The sequence below is a fragment of the Sitodiplosis mosellana genome, unplaced genomic scaffold, assembly GCF_009176505.1.
Source record: "Sitodiplosis mosellana isolate CC-2019 unplaced genomic scaffold, AAFC_SMos_1.0 Smas_scaffold_2, whole genome shotgun sequence".
NCBI lineage: Eukaryota > Metazoa > Arthropoda > Insecta > Diptera > Cecidomyiidae > Sitodiplosis > Sitodiplosis mosellana.
The window spans coordinates 3374314-3387027 of NW_022595245.1; the positions used below are offsets into that span (position 1 = coordinate 3374314).

Here is a 12714-nt window from a genome sequence, read left to right on the forward strand (position 1 = left end):
GCCGAAAAAGAGCGAACGCATAGCGTGAGCGATACGTACACCGCAGATACGAAGGGTATTTTTTCCTAGGGGAATATCACGCTTAAATTATTTCAAATATTTCTAATGTTGAGTCCAAGTGCTCATACTATAAATTTATATGACAGATAACATTTTGAAACGTTTTTATTCTGCATTTGGCTGGGGTGTTTGGTCAGATTCTTTAAATTTATGCCAAATTGATGCAAATAGAACAAAATGTACCCATGATTTCTTCATTTTTTCAGTTTGATAACAGTTTCAATTTTAAAGTAGACTATAAATTTATTGGGTATAATATAAAATTTTTTTTTGCTCTTTTCTGTGTTTTTTCGAAAAATTTCAGTCCTATGGAATGAGTTAGGACAAATAATGACGATTTGCATCAAAAACCTCATTGATTTCATCAATTTTTTTGATTTTTTTGAGTTTTTTCGGTGAAAATTGATTTTTCTGAAATTGTTTTTTTTTCGACTTTCCTTTATTTTTTTTGCAAAATTTCAATCGAAAGGAACATATTAGGGCCTAAAAAGAAGTTTTACATCAAATTTTTTCAATTTTTTCGACTTTTTGTAATTTTTTTGCAAAAATTTCGGGGTCCTATAATTTCGCAACTACTCGAAACAGAGCAATATTGCCTGAAGCAACTTATTAGTACTCCTCAAGTGCTTTGCATGTCAACTACTGAAAGTGCTAAAAGAGTTCTAAAAATGTACTAAAAAGTACTAAAATTTTCAAACCCTTTATATGGCTGTGGTAGACTCTGGGCGATGGATTACTGCACGAAATCATGTTAAACGTACAGTATTGGATCGTGATATACCCTACTGAGCGTTACCTAGCTATTATATTAATATTTGAATAGAAAACTTGTCCCTTATCTTCTATGAATTTCACAGTCCGACGAATGTTTTTTTTTCATTTGGTTCCAAGGCTGGACAAGTACCAAGCAAACTAAAATATATTTATCTCGGTATTTTAGAGCCAACCAGTATAACCAGAACTGACTTTTATCTTCAAGACTTTGAAAAATTTGATAAAATTCAAATGCCCGTCCGTCCGTCCTAAATTTTCAAACGGACGGACAAAAAATTGTGTCCGTCCTAAATTTGTAAAAAGACGGACGGACGGACAAACGAGTGTCCGTTTGACACCTTTATGCAAAGAACTGTTTGAATATCGGCGATAATTTGCACATTTTTTCGAAAATATTTCGCCACTCCAATATTCCTTCAATTCTGCTATCACAGCGAAACTTTAGATTTCACGATACCCTTATTTCAACTTGATTCGCTCGACTTTCCGATCCTAATAATCGTACATGCGCTTAATTTGAGCGCTTTTTGTTGATGATTTTGGTTAAGATGATCAAGTTAACATAGAGTTTAAATGATTTATGAGAAGATAAGATATGAAACGTACTTTGTATTCTTATTTCAATATTCATCTCGGATTCATCTACATACTTTTGCCATTTATACCAGACAAATGATATAAATTTACTAATATATTCAGTAATATTTGTCGAGACGGCAATTAGCATGTGATTTCATGTGAAATGAGCATTCACTACAATTAGACATAATGAGACTACACTTGGGATGAAATATGGTAATATCAAGTAACACTTTAATTTTCATCGTATTTGCCTATCTTCGCCATAATTTATAAGTTATAGTTTTTTTTAAATTTAAATAGACTCGGATAAGATCCTGGTTAGAGACACTTTAACATGATTCATATTTAAGTTATTGTATTCAGTAATTTTGACTTCCTAGTTACAATTTGTTCTTTGTCACCTTTGTTATGATTTATTGTGTTTATTTTTGTTTGTAAGCTTGATCATCAATTGGTTTACCTAGCTTATAATTAAAAGCTAAGTACAATTCGGTTTATTATAATTGGCCAAACCGAATTGTATTTAGCTATAGTCTTTTATAAATAGTATTTAGTAACTAACGGTAGACCTTTATTAGTTTTGACTTCATCAAGAAACCATTCGTGCCAGGTTCACCAATTTGTATTTAAATGAAAAGTTGACTCTTTGTATTTGTTTCGAGTGTAAAAAGGCAACTTTATTAATAATTTCACTTTATTTGCTCATAATTTTCATAATTTCTGCATAAGATTTTCCGCGAGTCTCCGGAAGGAAAACTATGCTAAAAACCAGGTGAATTATACATATAACACCAAACGTACTCAAACATAAGAATGGACCAAATTTTTCGAGAAAAATTGGAAATATTGATCCAAGCACGAAAAGAATGATCCAATACAGTGAAATGGCCAGTGCAAGGGATGTCTGCCGTATCTAAAAATCCGAAATCTTTTGTATGAATACACTGAACGAACGAAATTCCACACATTTCACATACCTTTTTCGGAAATATTTCAGTCATGACGATAAAGGGTATAGGAATCTGACCTATCCAGCTAAAGTAAGTGATACATGCAAAGCACATCGTTGGAACCCAAGAAATCCCTTGATATTCGGGTTGATTCATCCAAAGCAAACAATAGGTTGCATACAGGAATAAACTGATTATGGTTAATAATGATGAGCAAATCAGCAGCGTCTGTGATGAATACGAAATATATGCACTGAATATAATGATCACTGTTGGTGTTGGTAGAAGGTCAAATTCATTTTTAAGGTTTCGAGAGATAATATTGTTAGACTTTGAAACTTTGTCAAATGTTAAGTAAGTCAAGTTGAAATTAGAAGATATTTATTTAAGCTACATACTCTCCGATTGATTCTGTCGACCAAATTCAAGAAAGATAAATTTGCGGCTATTTGAGTCACGGAAATTAAAATTGAAGAGTCTTTTGGCGAGAGTGAGGAGCCAGTTTTGGAAAATATATCTGTCACATAGCTGAGAATCAAAATAGTGCCACTACAATAGCATAACGCTAGTCCAGTGAATGCAACGAAGAATGCTCTCTTTGCTTGCGTTGTTTCTATATTGAAGAAGAAGAATAATGATTTTTCAATCATTACATACAAAATACACTGATTGGATTGAAAAAAGTCATCCATAAAATTGCTGAAATAATTACGAAAATCTCGAAGGCACAATTTCGGTTCGGATTCAGTTTCATTGTTGGTCTTTTCCACATTTCCCTTTTCAATTTTTTCCTCTTTCTGTTTCTGTAGGAATTCACCGTGTTCTAGCGCTGCGATACTTCCTTTGTAAAACTTATGTGCTTCCATCGCTCGCTGAAAAAATAGAATAACATTTCAAAAGGATCGAAATGTTAAAAATTCTTTCAATTTTACCTTGTCTTTATTTCGAATAGTCCAATATTCGGGTGATTCCGGTAGGAAAAAGAGTATAATTATGGCAATAACCGGTGTTATCATTTGCACCTTCGCTTGGTCCATCCAACTTAAACAGTTGCCAAGGAAAAATGATACGATTATTCCGGTATTGCACAATGGATCTGTGAGTGAATTCAAAGCACCTCGCACCTTGTCATGCGAGATATCGCTGACCAAACTGGGTACACTAACTGATAAGACACCACCACCAAAGCCGCATAAAATTCGTGCAATATAGAGATAGTACACATTTTGTGCCCAAATTATAAGTAAAGCGCCAAGCTGGAATGAAAATTCACAATTATTCTTAGCTCGGTCCCATTTTTTCTCTCTCTGAATTCAGGTTTCTTACAATAAATGGCACGCCAAATATGTGGATTGATCTCTTAGCGCCAATTTTGTGAATTATCGGCAATGCTGCAAAATTACCGGCCTATTAAAACAAATTTATAATTTTTATATTAAAAAAAAACCATCCAATAAATGTATTATTAATAATTCATTTATTACCACCCCTCCCAGATTTACTGATGCCACCACCATGCTTGCCTCTTGCAACGTCAACGGACCCGATGGAAAGGTGCTGTTCTCACTTTGAAGCTCGATAAAGTTTATCGTGGCCCATCCGGATGCATTTCCAAATGAGAATGCCAATAAATTACCTTTTTCAAATGAATGCATGTTTTTTCGACGACCATTTTATTCCGTTTGGAATATTTTACCATCGAAACATGATATTTTAATAAAATTACTATTTTCTGAGGGTCGCAATATGATTGTTCAAAATTTTCATTTACACTTACAACTAACTATGGTGAGGAATTGTTTGAATATAGGGGATATTTTGCACATTTTTTTCCAAAATATTTCCCCAAAATTTTCCTTCAATTTTACTTTCACGGCGTAGCTATAGATCAACGATTTTCGCAACCTTTGATGCGGCCAAACTTCAAATGATAACAACAGTAGGCAGTGCGTATCTCGCACGCCTAATAAAGATTTTTTTTGTCAATGATTTTGCTTAGGATCTTAGAATTGCATAAAGTTTCCATGATTTTGCCAAAAAGATAAGATACGCTTCATACGTATCTGAACGGAATTTATTTTTATTATCCAAAATAAATGATGTTATTTAACGACATCATCTCTCTCGTCGAGATGACAATTGGAATTTAATTCAACAGGCATCTTTTTATCACACTTGTTTGCAATGATCTTACACCTGAAAAGTTGATCTAGAAACATCTGATTTTGTGCAAATCGAGAGTTAATTATGGTATCGTTGTGTTGATTGGTGGTATTTGAATTACAAAATCCATGGTAATTGTGGAATATTATTATTCAGCTTATTTCCTCGACTAATTTTAACATTTATTTTTGGATTTTCTATGACGTATTATCCTTATCAAGGATTTAATGCTTTGATCATATGACAGTTTATTTACAAAGAGCAATATGTTTGTTTCATGACCATCAAAAATGAATATTGCGTATTATACTTCAAATAATGGAGTGTATGCCTTTATGATTGTTAAGCTTATGCCATATGAACGGATTCACCAAGAGATGACGCGCCAATAGTTCCATCTGCATCGGACAACCAATCACACAATGTCAAAAACACAAAACGAGCGAATTCGTCGCCGCAGTGCTGAGACAGCAAATCATATCACCTCACACCATTTACTTACAGTCAACCCGCTCTCCGAACAACACACAAATCGTCCACCCGCTCTTCGAGCAACACACAAATCGTTTCCACTGTTACGCAGTGAGCGATACATTTTTTTTACATCGAATATTCATCGACCACACAACACACATTTATCGTCGGCTCCACTGTCCCGCAGTGAACGACATTCATCGATTCAGCAGAATTCAATCGCAGCAATTCATTTTCGATCGAATCATTTTTGTACTCAATTTTTTAATCATTCACTCAATATTCCAAATCAGTTCGTTAAGTACATTCAGAAACAATTGCACACAATTTTTTACGCATCCATTTTATTATATTTATTTTCATTTTCAATTTGAGAGAAATTCATTAAATTAAGTGTTAAAGAAAAGAAACAATCGGGTCTTGTTTTATGAACTCCAAATCTATAGTTGACCTACAACACCATAAGTTTCATAATTTCATCATAAGATTTCCCTCGAGTTTCTGGAATGAAGAATATGCCAAACAGAAGATTTACTACACATAAAGTGCCCAATGTTAGCATACAGTTGAACAGACCATATGTTTCTAAAAAGATCGGGAATATCATTCCAAGTATGAAAAATACAATCCAGAACAATGAAATGGCAAGTGCTAGACATGTATGCCGAATCTGGAAAAAAATAAATAAAATAATCCACATGAAAACAAGAAAATAATCATGAAACGATGCATGGTAGTAATAAGCGTGCTTTTCTCAGCTGTTTGTGACTGAAGAAAATAAATTATGTTTATATTTGATTTAGCTGACTCTGAGCACATTACCTTTTTCGGGAATATTTCAATGGTAATAATGAATGGAATGGGAATCAATCCCAACCAACTGAAAAGTACGATGCACGTAAATAAGGTTGTTGGCATCCAATCATAATTCGGTTGATTAATCCAAAACGAGCAATAGATTGCAAACAAGAAGAAACTGATGGTCGTCAGTATGGATGAACTAATCTGAAGGGTCTGCAAATAAAAATGTTATATAAATGTGAATGAGCGAGCTTATTTTGGTTTGAAGAGAAATCGAGGATTTTCAATTTCTTTTTGCTCAAACATTTGAGCCTTTTCATTCCCAAGAAAAAATTCACACTGAATTAACGTTGCGTTAACGCATATCTGACACTGTTCTCACACGGTTTTGAACGTCAAACCGTGTGGCTATAGTATAATAGAGTGTGAAGCCGTTTGACATCATTTTTGATTTTAAATAACCGTGTGGATGCAGTGTATGTTTGTTCGGATATCAAGAGTCGACACCAAAAATGGTTTCAAAATTCGCCATGATAACGCAACGGTCATACACTTCGGCGACATGGTTTCAAATGTAAAACAGTGTGGCGGACTTCCACACTGTCCAATACAAAAACATAAACTGCATCCACACGGTTAATGGACATCAAGAATGGTGTCAAACGACTTCACACTCTACTATACTATAGCCACACGGTTTGATGTTCAAAACCGTGTGAGAACAGTGTCAGATATGTATTAACGCAACGTCGATTCAGTGTGAATTTTTGCTTGGGATTGAATGCTACGTGGTAGCACTGCTACATACCCTTCGATTAACACGCTCTACGATGTAAAGGAATATACAGTTTGCAATAATTTGAACAACGGACACAAGAAGTGAAGAGTTTTTCGGTGATAACGAAGATCCGGTTTTAGTGAAAATATCGGTTACATAGCCAAGAATCAACATCGAACCGGTCAAGAAACTCAATATGAGTCCCACGAATGAGATAAAGTATGCTCTTTTTGCATGCGGTGTACAAAAATCTCGTAGACTTATTTTAGTATTTAATTCCATTTCCGTTTGATTTTCATCGTTGTCTGACATTCCTTTTTCAACTTTTTCATCCTTCAGTTTCTGGAGAAATTCAGCATGCTCTAGCGCTGCAGCACTTCCTTTGTAGAATTTATGCGCTTTAATCGCTCGCTGACATTTAGGTTTTACAAAAATACGATATAATGACATTGCGATTTCCATTTGTTTCTACCTACCTTATCTTTGTTCCGATTGGTTAAATATTCGGGTGACTCGGGAATGAGGAACATAATAATCATAAAAATTATGGGTGCTATTAATTGTGCCGTTACTTGATCTAACCAATTCAAATTGTTTCCAAGGAAAAACGAAATGATGATTCCTAAATTGTTCATCGGGTCATACAGTGAGTTCAAAGCACCTCGCATGCTAAAAACAAATGCATGCACCTGTTTATTTCACGTAGTTCAATGTCTTTCATTCTTATCTGATATTTACCTGTCGTGTGATATGTCCTGTATCAGTGTGGCGATGCCAACTGATACCCCACCGCCGACTAGCCCGCTCAACACTCGAGAGACATACACATAGTAAACATTTTGCGCCCAAATGATAAGCAATGCACTCAACTAGAAAGCAATTGTCACTGATATGAAAGTGCAACGTACAATATTCAACATTGTAAAAGAAAATCTTACGATTAATGGCACTCCGAATAAGTGAATCGTTCGTTTAATACCAAATATATTGTTCATGAGTAATGTTATCCAGTTGCCGAAGAATCCGCCGATATTGAGTAATGAGACGACTAGCGATGCTTCTTCTAGGCTCAACGGTCCCGTGGGAAATGTGCAATTCTCACTTTGAAGTTCATTGAAGTTGATTGTGGCCCATCCAGTGGCCATACCAAACGAAAATGTTAACAAATTGCCTAGTGAAATGCAATTTTGGTTCCGAGAGATTTTATTTCATTTTTGAAAAAAAAAAATTCTGTTATCATTACAAAGTGATGTGAAATTCAATAAATTTTTTTTTTAATCCGATTTGTTTTGTTATAATCAGTTTTTTTTTAAGACTTACAACAAAAAATTGTTAAGAACTGTTTGGAAACCGGTGAGATTTTGCACATTTTTTCGAACTACTTTACCATACGATTTGTCACTTTTGAATTAGATTTCACAATGTTCGCAATTCAACTCGATTAATTGTTATTCGTCGAATTACAAATGCTAACAACCGTACGCACGCCGGTTGTAGACGGTTTTTGTCGATGGATTTGGTTAAAGTAATAAAATTTGCATTGAGTTTCCAAAGATAAGATACGATTTAGGGTGTTTCACAATAAACGATCCAAAGACAATCTAAGCATCCATCATTTGCAATAAACCACTGTCATAAATCATCTAATAACACCAGTAAGTGCCCTTTTATTTACACTTCTAATGCGCCGTTGTTAAAATTTAATATAAAATTGGAAACAAATGTACTCATGGAACATGATACCAACTCAAAAATTGAAATTCAATTAAAAACTTTGTGCTTCTGTCACAGAAGTACTGTGGTACAAGTAATTGATGCGTTTAAAATTGTATATCAATACATTCTCTTTCATTTCGATGATAACAAATATATTTGTGTCGCTGAGAATAAAAATGGCAATACTGTGTTTGAACTGAAGCACAACACGAAACATGTGAATTTTGAATGAATTTTTATGTTTTTCGCAAAAATGATTTGAGACATAACGAAACGTTATCTTCAACAAAGTTATAGAATTGGTGGCCACTTTTTCATTAAACATACAGCGAATGCCATTCAAAAATCTATTATTTCCAAGTATCATTGGGATGTGTGGCATTCTCTATTTTCTGTGAGATTCTTCAAGTCGGGCGTCAATGTGCATAGTTTATAACGAAGTTCAGATTTCAAATCTGTTGACTATGGGACAATACAATGCGCCATGTGAAATTCGAAAATATTAAAAGTATTCCGATTTTTATTATCAACAACACATTTGTGTGGCTGGAAATAAAAGTGGAATTACAGGTACTTATTCCTAAAATATTACCGATAATCAAGGTCTCACTGTTGTATATTTGCTTTGAGATGGCGTAGGTGAGATTGAAAGCGATAATTTATTGTCTACTTCAACCAAGAGACTTTCATTGCGTTCATATCAAGGTTTAAATTAAAGTTTGAAGCAATAACAAGCTGCGACAGAACGGCAGAAAAGATGAGTTATTTTCATTCGCAAGCATACAATTGTTATTAAACAAGTTGAGTGAGTATTGTGACGAGCAGAACGAATCTCGACTTTGTATACGCCTAAGGGAGTACAAAACACGTCTTTTTTTAATAATAATATACGCTTTTTTCCTATTTCCTTTTATTTATATTTAATTTTGACAATTTTAAAATAAAACGTATGCTGATCAATTCAACAGTGTTGATTGAAATCGTCAATTACTGTGTTTCAAAAGAGACGCTCTCGAACGCTTATTTAAGTGCCATTCCATTGCAAAATCCATCAGAAAATTGTATAAGTCCGAGCACACGTGCGACTTTGACATTTTTTTGCCGCAAACCACAGACAGAAAAGGCCCTGTGTAATCAGTTTTATTTGTCGAGACAACGATTATCTTCAATTCTATTTATTACATTTCAATTCTTTCTATTTGTTTCCACGTGCAAGAGATTTGTTGCATTTCTACGTAGACCATTGCAGCAGTTACACTCTGTGACTGATTTTACAACAACCAAATACCCACGTTTCGTTCTATTTCGGAATACTGTAAATGGGAAATGAATGAGAAATCAAGGTGGAGCCATCAGTAGCGAATCTGTTGCTACACTTCTCCGTTTCTACGTAATGCAATTAAAAAGTTGAAGAAAAAACAAATTTCACGAAAAAAAAGAAAAAAATATAGAATACCATGAACGCAATAATGCGAATTGCTCACTCATAAAATAATCAAATTTCAATTTCAATATTTTTCATAAATTTGTATTCTTTATTACTATGACTAATCATATTTTCTAATGGCTTATTCTTGATTTGTTATTATTCTGTACATTTATATTTAACATAATAACCAACACATAATTGATGACAAATTTGATCAATTTAATAGCTATATTATTGTAGCTCTAGTATAAAAGTCATTCTTCCTATGTGAAATCGGTTAATTTTGGCTGAATCATGATTGTAAAATTCCTTATCATATCCAAAAATACTGCTGATTTGTTTTGTTTTCATTTTTTGTTTTTTGTCGTTCATTTTATGGACTTGAAAATTATTTTCGGATTGAATTGATCGCTCTTATCTGTCTACAATTGTCTTGATAAATCACTTGTAAAAATTATTTCTGCGAAGCTTATGATGAATTTGTACCGTGATAAGATCCGTCGACATTGCGTGCTTTTGATTTAACACAAGTAATAACATTTTATATCATGAGACACTGTAGACCTTTTTCTAACTCAACAGTTCCATAATTTCTTCGTACGATTTTCCGCGTGTTTCTGGAATGAAAAACATTCCAAACACTGCGTTTAGTGAGCACATCACAGCCAAAGCGATCATGCAACTGAATAGACCGAATTTTTCTAAAAGTATAGGAAATATCCAGGCGAGAACAAATAAAATGAGCCACATCGTCGAAGCAGCTAATGCAAGACATGTCTGGCGGATCTGGAATAAGAATTCCTTATTCAGTGAAGATTTGATGACAATTGTGTATTTTTCGTACCTTTTTTGGGAATATTTCAATGGTTATGATGTATGGTATGGGCAATAGACCCATGCAACTGATGAAAACGATACATGCAATACAAAACGGTGGCATCCATTCGTATTCCGGTTTTTTTATCCATAGGCAGCAATAAGCGGCCAATAAGAGAAAGCTGACAGTGGCCAGAATCGATGACCAAATATAAAGTGTCTACCAAGGATAGAAAATGAATGCATGTTATATTTTGAATCGAAGCACATTTGATCCGATGGAAATAAATTAAATATGTGTTGGCAAAAGCGGAAATTGAAAGCGTTGTACACCAAGAAAATCATTTGAAATTTTAGTTGTGTCACCATTTTGGCTTTGACTACAACAAAAATGTGATTCTCTTTTATATATGCATCAGATTCCAGCTCCACTTTTGTAAACACTAACGATAAAGTTTGTGATTTATTTCCAGCGATTGATTCTCTTGACTTAACAAACCCTTCGATTAACTCTTTCCACGAAATTTAATAGAACCAAGTTCGCACTTATTTGTATGATGGCAATGAAAAGCGACGAATTCTTCGCAGAAAATGATGAGCCAGTCTTAACGAATATATCTGTAACATAGCTGACGATCGTCATTGTGCCAGATAGAAATGACAGAGTAAATGCTGTGAATGCAATGAAGAATGCCTTTTTCGCTTGTGGAGTTACTGTGAAGGCAAAATAAAATAAGGATATGAAAAAGTGAAAAAAAAAATTCACATAAAGAGTATCGCAATGTCGACATAAGAACATAAAAATTACAAAAGTCTTGAAGCGTTAGTTTGGAATTTGTTTTGGACTCGTCGGTAACGTCATTTAATTTCCCATTTTCGAGTTCATCATCATTAGGTACTTGAATGAAATCGACTTTTTCCAATGCTGCAATACTTCCTTTGTAGAATTTACGCGATTTCATTGCACGCTGAATTGAAGAAAAATAGACGGTTTCTTAGCACAGAATCAGTTCAAACAGAATCAGTTGAATTTTCAAGTATTCAGCTGAGATAAATGAAACTGAGCCAGCGTTAACATATATGTAATTAGCCTACCTTTTCGTTGTTCCGATTCGACCAATATTCGGGTGATTCTGGCAGTAAAAACATAGCTAGCATAAAAATAAGTGGAATAATCAATTGAACTTTTGCCTGATCCAAGCAGCTCAAATAATTTCCGAGTGCAAATGAAATAATGATTCCTAGATTAAACGATGGGTCATACAATGAGTTGAGTGCACCACGGACCCTAAATCAAAATCAATCACGTTTTATTACGTTTAATTATTGTTGTCAATAAAAAGTGTTTAATTACCCATCGTATGAGATATCATTCACAAGCGTTGGAATGCCAACGATAATGGCTCCACTAACAAAGCCAGCGGCAAATCTCGACACATATAAATAGTACACGGATTTTGCATACAGGATAAGAAGTGTACTAACCTAAAAAAAAGAAGGCATTTGTGGAAATTTCGAGTAAATTTTCGATCGAACAATTAATTCAATTCTTCTTCAATGTGTCAGATTCTTACGATTAAGAGAGGGCCAAGCAAATGAAGTGTTCTTTTCACGCCAATTAATTGACTGATTGGTACAATGGCGAAATTGCCGAGAAAACCACCCACCTAGAAAACGATGTGAATTATATTGTATAATATATACATATTAAAGAGAAACTCACATTCAAGATTGATATAACCAATGAAGCCTCCTCCAAATTCAAAGGTCCCGTTGCAAATGTGCTGTTTTCACTTTGGAGCTCATTGTAGTTTATTGTGGCCCAGCCAGAGATGAGTCCAAACGAAAGTGTTAACAAATTGCCTATTTCAAAACAAATGTCACATGTTGATGACACAAAATCTGGTTGGTTTGCTGCATTTTATATTTGAATGGAACTTACAGCACAGAATCGCAATAAATTGCTTCAAAACCGGTGAAAATTTACACATTGTAGTTCTATTTATTGTATACGTGTTTTTTTTCTTCTCACAAAACCTCTTAAACTAATTCCACAACAAAACGGTGCTTTTTTATTTCACGTTGCTCAAAATGTGCCGTCATTCGGGCTTTGTTTGAGACGAACTTCAAACGTTCATTGATAAACGGTTCATGTGTATGTGGTTCAGTAA

At 34.2% G+C, this 12714-nt stretch overlaps 3 protein-coding genes across 4 annotated transcripts; all 3 read right to left on the reverse strand.

The window, feature by feature from the left end:
- Nucleotides 1–2078: 2078 nt before the first annotated feature.
- Nucleotides 2079–4470, reverse strand: LOC129565459 (facilitated trehalose transporter Tret1-like). Its single transcript, XM_055440405.1, has 8 exons — nucleotides 4144–4470; nucleotides 3851–4002; nucleotides 3693–3773; nucleotides 3299–3622; nucleotides 3079–3238; nucleotides 2765–2979; nucleotides 2394–2594; nucleotides 2079–2329 (listed from the first exon to the last, which is right to left on the reverse strand). Exons 1-8 carry the CDS (start codon nucleotides 4190–4192, stop codon nucleotides 2111–2113), a joined length of 1401 nt encoding a protein of 466 aa, XP_055296380.1. The 5' UTR covers nucleotides 4193–4470; the 3' UTR covers nucleotides 2079–2110.
- Nucleotides 4471–5378: 908 nt separating this feature from the next.
- Nucleotides 5379–8353, reverse strand: LOC129565460 (facilitated trehalose transporter Tret1-like). 2 transcript variants are annotated; one of them, XM_055440407.1, is made up of 8 exons: nucleotides 7903–8353; nucleotides 7521–7753; nucleotides 7321–7451; nucleotides 7059–7251; nucleotides 6613–6993; nucleotides 5826–6017; nucleotides 5580–5673; nucleotides 5379–5504 (listed from the first exon to the last, which is right to left on the reverse strand). In XM_055440407.1, the coding sequence occupies exons 1-8, from the start codon at nucleotides 7949–7951 to the stop codon at nucleotides 5455–5457; spliced, it is 1323 nt and encodes a 440-aa protein (XP_055296382.1). In that variant the 5' UTR covers nucleotides 7952–8353; the 3' UTR covers nucleotides 5379–5454. The 2 variants fall into 2 exon arrangements, with proteins under 2 accessions (XP_055296382.1, XP_055296381.1); XM_055440406.1 differs by having other exon boundaries at nucleotides 5379–5673; nucleotides 7903–8352.
- Nucleotides 8354–9804: 1451 nt separating this feature from the next.
- On the reverse strand, nucleotides 9805–12714 carry LOC129565461 (facilitated trehalose transporter Tret1-like). The gene is made up of 9 exons (XM_055440408.1): nucleotides 12486–12714; nucleotides 12267–12406; nucleotides 12118–12210; nucleotides 11898–12028; nucleotides 11639–11831; nucleotides 11352–11511; nucleotides 11043–11257; nucleotides 10572–10763; nucleotides 9805–10513 (listed from the first exon to the last, which is right to left on the reverse strand). Exons 1-9 carry the CDS (start codon nucleotides 12532–12534, stop codon nucleotides 10298–10300), a joined length of 1389 nt encoding a protein of 462 aa, XP_055296383.1. The 5' UTR covers nucleotides 12535–12714; the 3' UTR covers nucleotides 9805–10297.